Raw genomic sequence first — 9,338 nt, forward strand, 5'->3', positions numbered from 1 at the left:
TTTTTATGATTTTGGAGAAAGAATTTTCAGTTTTTGATCAAAATTATGAGAATGGCAAAAAAGTCCAAAATATGCGGTGATAAAGAATTTGATTGCGGTATTTAGTAGTTGACATATGGATTGGAGCCGCCCATAAATATATACGGCAACTCATTTTAGTATGTGTGGGGCCACATGTAGGAGGAATCTCACCACCTATCAAAGGTATCAACAAAATTCAGCATTAAACGAACGGAGGCTTCGCTATGGCGCCAAAAATTCAACATTAAGCGAATGGAGGCTTGCTTTTGAGCTTATGGCGCATTCTTATTCTCCTCGAGAAATGAATATAAGCATACTTGGAATTAATAGGACAAGTCTAAGATTATAGTATGATTTTGTGAATGTTTGCTTATTTGTTTAAAAAAAAAAAGTTGCTAGTCCAAATTCCCTCATTTCTTTTGGAAACTTGAGTTTTCAACATCAAATTTTTCTTACAAAACTCATAGTGGATCATGAAAATCGAAAAGAAAGCTATTCCAATTACGCATAAATTCACAATATCAATTCACTAGTTCCTTATTGGATTTTAAATATCATATCTTCCTGGATTCCAAATCATTGGTAAAGTGTAAATTGATTAAAAGACTGCACTACAATTGTAATTTACCCAAGTATTTGTCAAAACCAAGTGTTTAAAGGCAACTAAAAATTAATTTTCTCACGAAGGCCACTTTTCGGCTTCCACTTTCTTTCTACGAGTTGTTTAGATGAATTTATAGATAAAGAAAACCTAACTTTGTTAAAAACAAGGTAGTAGAAGAAAAACATGTCTATGATAATGAGACTTAAATCTCAAATTGAAGATGAACCATTGTATTGGAAAAAGGTAAATTGAGTTTGACATATATTCTTTTTCCATCAAATTAGTTTTTTCTTTAAATATAAGTTATTCTATGATTCCAAAAGCTTTTAGTTTAGTTTTTTTTTATCCAAATATTAAATTTTTTGTATTAATACATGTGTTTTTTAATATTTCAATGCTTATTCCCTAATAGTGACATGAGAGAATTTTTTTAGTTAACCAATATATTTCTTAATTTGTGTGAAATACCCTAAAATGACTTATATAAGGGAATGGAGGAAATATGTTATTTCAAGAAAATAATAGAAACTTTGCACATTGTTGGAGCATTGATAGGTTTAGATATTTATCGTTTATTTGCCTCTCTATTTTTCCTTTTTTACTTTAATTGCTCCCAGTCTTTTTTTTTTTGGTTTTGCTTAATAGTAATACAAATAAATTAAGAAGTGTGAAATGGATTAGAACGTAATTCGAGAATTATTAATTGTGACAATGGCTTGTTAAAATTAATCTCAGAGAAAAAAGAAAAGGCAAACGAATTAAACTCCTAGCTTTTGCAATTGTCTATCAAATCTTTGACCAACTAAAGTTCAGAAACAGGCATAAAGCCCATTTGATCCCTAAACTATAGAATCAGAATCAATTAACCCTTCATTCTCCTCAAACCAGCAAAAGGATCCCTAACCTTTGCAAAACACAGCAATTAATTGGTAAAAGAGAAGGTGAAGTATTTAATTGTTGGATTTTGGCTTTGCTGATTTGAGGAGAATGAGGTAATTGATTTTGGCTCTATATTCCAATCAAAAGAGCATTCATCAAAGGGCATGCTAACACTGAAGAAGAACGAGAAAGAGAAATGAATTTGAAAGGCTAAAAATGAAATAAAATAACAAAATTACTGCTACATCTTTTTTTAGATTTTTTAGAAATTCATACCCGCATTTGCAAACTTTTAATTAAACACGATTACGTCTTTGTCTTTGTAAATATATGAAATCGCAAAGTTTAATTTTGTACATTTCCTTTTAAGTTAACTGTTAGTGATGTTATGAAACAATTTCCAAAATAAGGGTTTAACCTTTGATGGATATGAATCTTTTCATATTCATGTAACAGTAACACTATAAATAATTCACATATTTTATATATTTCTACCACTTGATCAATCTAGCAACTGTAATCCGCTCATTCCAATTCTTTTTTATTTTTTTGGTTAATGATAATAACGAAAAAGAGTAACAAAGGCATCGATGCGAAGACAAGTATCCACGAAGATTATTGTAAGGTATGTGATCATTTTTTTAAAGAGCAAAATCTGTCACCTGCCGACTCGTGTTGAAGTAGGAAGAGGTTGAACAGCAGCAAGGGGATTCACTTGGTATGAAAATGTGAGCTGCCACAAGTCTACCAATGCCTTCTTTATTGACAAAACTCGTCTCCTAATAGTCCTGAAAATGCATCACATGTTAGTTCAACATAAGATTTAATTTTAATTTTTACTCGAAGGTCAAGAATTCTCGCAATTGATCATTGATAAATAGCGAATATTAGACATCTTACCCTTTTATAGTAGCTTTTTTCCTTTGGAGGACATAATAAGTGAGAAATATTAAGCATCCAAGGAAAATTTTCCCATTGGATATGACCAATCGTCTGTTACCGAACTTCAAATTAACAGAAGGAAACCACCAAAAACATTGCTCCTTGCGATTGGACAATCTCAAAATTTCCTGTTTGTCTCCGTTAGGCTGCAAATTGTTTCCTAAAACTTTTGAAGATCCATCAGAGACGCCAAGTTCTTTTGAAGCTGAACCGTGAAGTTCATGGTTACTTGCTGGCAAACCTGATGAGCATTGTGAACAATTGGAGACTTTGACAGAGTACAAGGAGTGTAATTTTCTCAAAAGTCCCTAGTACAAAGCAGAATAATAACAAAACCATATGCGTTAGAAAAGCGTTCTTGTGTGCAGAAATCACTCAAGGACATAGCATATAGTCAAAGGATATGATCTTGGATGGATTTTATGCAAAAACAAGTTTATGTATAGGCTCATAGAAAATAGTAATTAAGGGTCAAAATGGCCCCTGGAGTTGGCAGTCAGGGCCAGTTTAGCCCAAATCGAAATTTAGGTATCAACTGACTCTCGAAGTTGACAAAACTTGACAAATTAACCCAAATTCAACAAACTTTTAGGTATTAAAACTGATTGCTTTTGGACTAATTTGTCTTTTTTTGCCAACTTCTGGGTTGAGTTGATACCTAAACTTCGATTTGGACTAAACCGACCCTGCCTGCCAACTTCAGGGGCCATTTTGACCCTTAATTCTAGAAAATTGGTTGGCAAAAAGCAGATGCGCAAAGAAGTGGGAAAGGAAAGCAAGTTTGAGATACAAATGACAAAGCTCCAGCAGAACCTAAATTAGTATCATCTTCCACAATATGCTGACAAATGAACTTCCATGTAAAAACTTAAACGCAAACAATCTTAAACAATAACATCCATGGATAAAGTGAAAAAAGAAATATATGCATATTTAGATTCAATCAAGTGGATAAAACCAAATAAGCCGCTGGGTGTAAGGTTTACCTGTCGTCTTTCCTCAGGTATTCCAGCTTTCTCAACCCAAGCAATTGCATGGTCCAAATCTTTCAAAGCTGTGCCAAGAAGCGTCACAGCATAGATTTCAACAACCTCCATATACTCATCAATTCCCAAATAATCCCTATCATCAAATTCTTGCTGAACATCATCAACATTTGGACGGACGAAAACATAGAATTTCTCATTCACAAAATGCCATTTGCTTAGAAACTCCTCGAAAAATTCTCTAACGCCAAAAGATGAACCTTCTGATATTTGAAAGCACACCCTGACAAATAAAAGATATAAATTTCACACTCACTTCCTTAAATATATAACTGTTGTCTGAGGCATTTGCATGACATACATCCTAATGATTTAGAAATAATTATCTATTAAAATGTGCCAACTAAATATACCCAAGGATAAAATATGCCTAGCATGCACCAGTCCAATAGCCGTAGTTATTCAAGGCACAAAATTTTTAAGGTCAACCAAATCTACCAATAACTAGCAGTCATGCTTCAGTAGCAGTAAAATAGAAAAATAAGAGAACTTTTGTTCATGTATATAAAGAAGAATAGAATAGACAACCAAACCAACTAAAACAAAATTAGATACACATTTGCATAAAAGTAAAAGAGAAACAGAAGTTTTAAATTCAACTTTTCACTATATTGGATCACATATAAAACTAGTGCTTACTTTGTCACATATAATATTGCTAGTATCATAAATTGCAGCAAATCAGTGCCCATATTAAATTAAAAAGAAGTTATACATGAATGAACAAAATTTGAAATTTATTCCTATGTTTATTATTTTTATTAAAAGGATATAACATTAGAAGTTGTTATAAATTTTGAGTTGGTGGCCATGGTTTCTTAACCACCATCATAACAACCCATATAATTATCCCCAGCCACATTTCTTTTCTACTATTATATTTTTTTTTTAAGTGTTCCTTCTTCCCCTGACCACACCACCTCTTTCTCCTCCTATTTTCCCCTCTCTTTCCATCTCCTTCACCTAGACCATCTCTTCAATATATCTCAACTTCTTCTTTAAACCTTGTGCTCTATTTACTTTCCTCAAATAAAAGCTGCAGAGGAGAAAACACCACTTTGCTAGCTGAAACCCCTCTCTCTCCACTTCTCATTTACATCTTAATTAGCTACTCCACTCTCACTCATCCATTCTAACCAGCGAGGCTGAAGGGTAGAGATCAAAACAACTGTATTGAAGTCTGAAACCTTTAAAAAAAGGCCCCAAGTCAAGAACTTGCCCAGGCACAAACATGTACTCCCTTTATTTCTCAAAGAATGTCGTTTCAGGAATGTTGCAGACGTAAATACTTGAGTTACAAAATATTGTCATTTTAAAAGATTAAAAGCATATTTAATAAAAAAAATGAAGTTTATCCGTGCATTTATTGCTGATCACAATAAAATTAAGAAAGTGATTCATATCCCGAAAATATTTATAGAGATATTTTAGTAAAATAACACTATAATAGCACCAACTGGAAAAGCTCAGAGGCGGAACAAACTTTAGATGTAGAGTTCACAAGTACAACTAGGAAATTCACAGGCTTTCCGTTGTAATGTACCACATATTTTAAAAAGTTATCATAATGTTCGAAGGCATTCAATAATGGTAACTTGATAAAGTAATACAAGATCACACAGACACCTTTCTTCACTTTTTCCTTTACAAAAAAAAGGGACAAGAAGAAAAGATGTATCCAGCAATTTGACCAAGGATACCAGTTAGGTTCAAACATATCAGTGATAAATAAGATAGAGCAAACCATGGTCACAATATTTCAAAGGGTAACCCATATACAACAATTGAAGATTCATAACACTACATCGCCTTATTTTATATTTCTGAATAAAGTACTTTAGACAGCGCAGTACTGCATCATATTTTACATTTTAGACGGAGACATGCTTCAGTCTCTAAAACTTAAATCCAAAGCGCATTGACAATAATGCGCCCATCCATATGAAACACCAATTCCCTAATATGTTTATAGAGCAGAAATTTGGTTTCCTAACGTAGAATCGGGGATGCAAAATAAAACCCCATAGCATGGGCTCCTCCCCATCTATCTTGACCGGGAAAAGAAAGGGGGGAGTCCTCCGTTATAATTTCATACCATTGAAATTGATGATTCCTTCCATAGTTTGAAAGACTCTCCAAACCCAAGAAATGATGTTAATTAAGCCAAAATTTAATATCAACTTCATTCTGATATGGTTAGGTCTCAATTCAGATTTTCATTAAACCAACTATATTTGCTCTCGTCTTTTAAAAAACAATCACACCTTGAGTTTAAACATTTCCTTTTATCTCATGCAAGACCATCACCATCAAAATAAAAGAACTTTACCCATGTTCAGTTTGGAAAGGATGAAAAAATTCTACCATTGCTTTGCTTAACCTTTTGACAAATTCTAGAACCAGTCCTCATGCCTAGGGTGCTCTCCTATCTGCAAGTCAGTAACTTTTTCTAATTCATAATCAGATCAAAAAGAGGTTAAGAGTTCTAGGAAATTATGGACACCTAATATAATAAGGTTAAGGAGAAAATGAGTCGTGGAAGCAGCATTAACATGTCAGAAGGTAGTAAAGAAGTCTGACTCCTCCCTCAACCAAGAAGAACAAACTTATTTTCACAAATGAAGCAAATTTATCCCCAGTACCATATAAACTTGTTTGGACATGATTACATTATCAAGATAGTGAGGCACAACACGTTAGAAGGGCCCAATTACGCACTTGTACACTAAAAGCTACAATTAAATAACATGTGCACAGATTTCTTGAGTAAAAAGAATGAAATGATTATTATTTTCCAGCCAGACTGTGAACAAATAATCATCCAACCCCTAAAAACACAGATTTCAAAGTTTCTACCACTCATTTTTAAAAATAAACATACCCAGCAAGAAGAACTTGAACAGGAACAGCAGCAGCAGAGCTGAACATTACTTTCAGCTCATTTAGAATGTCTGATGTCCTGCACAGAAATAAAATATGTCAATTTATCACTATGCTGGAGCACCCTCTAGCATTCAGCTCACACATGTTACTATGTTCCATTCAAACCTATCACTTGTGAAATTACTATGAGAAGAAAACAGTTAAACAGTATTGTATCAACAGATACCAGACCAAAACTAAAATAATGAAGCGATTAAACTTCAATAATCACGAATTGCTCTCAGCACCCCATGTATATTCCTTTCTAAATAAATGGAATCTCAATCAACAACAACGTAAATCATGTTTGCACTAGCACGCATGTATATCATCAGCATAACAAAGAAGCATGTCAAACTTGAGCAGGATTCATAAAGCAACAAGCTTTTCTTTTATATGCTCATGCACAAAATTCATAAAAAGAAAAAAAAAAGGCCAGAAGAGATGGCATCTTTTTTAACAAGGGAAGAACAATGGACACTGTTCTTTACCAAAATCTCATAACACACTGTATCATAATGGTTCTCTCTCAATCTGCTTTATTAGCGAAGACATCAGATGAACATCTAAGGACTAAGTCCTTGCTACAGAGTACAGACATGCAAATCATTGAATTCAAGGGCTCTCGTATTAATTTCACCTCTATCTTTACATTAATGTTTTTTCCTCGCTAGGTGGATAGCAAAATAACTCTGTTCACAAAACACTAGATGATGTCGAAGAAGATAAAAATATTAGAAATCAATGAAATTACATATAAGAGAAGCAATGCTAAGTAGCTATACTAGCATATATTGCTTATAAGCATCGTTCAAGTAAATTAAAACCAACAAGTACAAGCAAAAATAAAAGGAAAAGGATAAGGGTGTCAAAACTGTTAGTAAAAACCACGATACTAACTATAAAAGTTATTGCACATCCACAATAGTAAATTATCAAAGGGAGAAGATTTTATCTTCATCATTGATGCAAAGGTTTGTGCACATTCAAGAACTACAAGTTGCTAATATATAATTTCTGCGTGCTCAATTTTGTCCCTCTATCAGTATTAGTTTGTGCTCTCTATGGAAAAATATATTCATCATCAACATACCACATGGTTTATCCTCATTAATGCATATATATTTGACAAAATCCTTAGTAGTTTAAAATTTACAAGTCTACTATAAATGTAGAATATAATTTGGTTGCATCATTACATCTAAAAAAATGCCAAGCTGGACTAAAACCCTAATACCATAATATACTAAGTTCAAAATGCTTCTTTTTCCCACTCTTTAAACATTGAAGTCCAAATATTTTACCTTTTAAAAACATAATCCCCAAATTTCAGATAATTGTACATCACATTGCAAAATTAACATCATAAAGATAATATAAACTGTTAACAGTCCAACCACAACAGAGAGAAAAGACAAGAACTCTTGCCTTTCATTGTGACAAACCAGAAAACATACTTCTATAGCCGGTATCAAACACGTAAAAACAAAATTGACATATTAGCAAGAAATTGTAGAAATGTTTTACCTGCCAAGTTGATTCAAGGACTGAACGTAGACCATACCAGCTGATACCTTCATGTCATTCAACTCCAAGGCGTCTATGCTTTCACTGTCCACATTGTTGTGGCATATTCTCTTCAAAACTGAGGAAGCAACTGATGTAGCCTCTTCATACATAGAGGCAACAAGAAAACTGAAAATATAATCACAATTACATTGCATATTGTCTGTCTGATTGAATGCAAATAAATGGGATTCACATCCTTGAAGAGTTTAAACTTTGAACAAATTATCTAATTCCTCCATATATAGTTCATCGCATTTTTAGCTGATGTAAATGAGCACCAAATATCAGTTCAGTGTCTGAAAAAGCAATTAGGATGTCCAATACTGCGTTCTAACAATCTAAGTCGGAATACGAAAACAAATGGATTTGATAAGCGGAGAGAAATAAGGAATTACCTCTCAGAACGTTCAATTTCTTCCCAAATTGAAGGATTCGAATCCATCACAGACATCTCCGGTCCTTTGACAGGCAGAGAGGTATGGTCTCTGCATAAAAGAGGAAAAGAAGAAGTAACGAATATATCATCAACAGTACACTTACACAAATTCAAAAAGAAGAAAAAATCGAGAAAAATGAAAAAAAATCCGAGCATAGGGCAAGTTTAAGAAACCTTCACGATCTAATGCTGCATTTAGCTGAATGTAACAACAATTTTCTTTTACCTGTAAGAGAGGTGGAGGTGGCGATCGCGAACCGCTAGGAATGAAGCTTGTTCGGTGCCATGGTGGAGTGAGAACAACGAGAAGCGGTTTTCGTGAAGCTTTTGGTGGTGAACGGTTGCAAACGGAGCTTGGGCAGTGGTGGATAGCAAGCTCGTGAGAGGATGGCCGGCAGAGATCAAATTGGAATGGAAAGAAATTGGGAATTTAGGGCAAAGTCGAAATTTGGAGAAAGATCAATTTATGCATTGATAATACATCAGATTCAGATCTAATCTCAATACTCATATATCAGAATTATACAAACATGGAGATTAATTACATCATTTTCTGATTTTAATTCAATAGCTGATGCAATGAAGATAAGAAATGGGGCCTAACTACAAGCAGGTTTGGTTTGCAAATAAAATTTAAAAAGACAATAATAAGAACACCTTTGTTATTTGATTGGGGATAAATATAAAGATAAATGTTGGGATAAGGATAAAGAATAAAAAATGTTAAAAAGTATATCGATGTTTTTGATCTTTTATTGTTTGGTGTATTAAGTCGTCGATTTTTCATTTAGATATATTGAGTTTCTGATCTTTCATTGTTTGGTGCATTAAATCTTCGATCTTTCGTTTAGACACATTGAATCTTTAATCTTTCATATATGGTGTATTAGGCTCTTCCGTAAATCAATTCATATATGAG

General features: G+C 33.4%; 1 protein-coding gene across 1 annotated transcript; it reads right to left on the bottom strand.

Annotated features, from left to right (window-relative positions):
• Window positions 1-1,888: 1,888 nt before the first annotated feature.
• LOC136206248 (protein APEM9) lies at window positions 1,889-9,044 on the bottom strand. Its single transcript, XM_065997219.1, has 7 exons — window positions 8,646-9,044; window positions 8,379-8,468; window positions 7,942-8,109; window positions 6,374-6,451; window positions 3,433-3,715; window positions 2,405-2,754; window positions 1,889-2,292 (listed from the first exon to the last, which is right to left on the bottom strand). The coding sequence occupies exons 2-7, from the start codon at window positions 8,432-8,434 to the stop codon at window positions 2,163-2,165; spliced, it is 1,065 nt and encodes a 354-aa protein (XP_065853291.1). The 5' UTR covers window positions 8,435-8,468; window positions 8,646-9,044; the 3' UTR covers window positions 1,889-2,162.
• Window positions 9,045-9,338: the final 294 nt, after the last annotated feature.

The sequence above is a fragment of the Euphorbia lathyris genome, chromosome 9, assembly GCF_963576675.1.
Source record: "Euphorbia lathyris chromosome 9, ddEupLath1.1, whole genome shotgun sequence".
NCBI lineage: Eukaryota > Viridiplantae > Streptophyta > Magnoliopsida > Malpighiales > Euphorbiaceae > Euphorbia > Euphorbia lathyris.

What these genes read in the sequence shown, in the direction of transcription:
- LOC136206248 (XM_065997219.1), bottom strand. Translation starts at nt 8,434, where the DNA reads ATGTCTGTGATGGATTCGAATCCTTCAATTTGGGAAGAAATTGAACGT. An exon ending in GTTCAAGTTCTTCTTGCTGG is followed by an intron (nt 3,716 to 6,373) that starts GTATGTTTATTT and finishes TTTATTTGTCAG; the next exon opens with GGTGTGCTTTCAAATATCAG. An exon ending in AAAAAAGCTACTATAAAAGG is followed by an intron (nt 2,293 to 2,404) that starts GTAAGATGTCTA and finishes ATGCATTTTCAG; the next exon opens with GACTATTAGGAGACGAGTTT.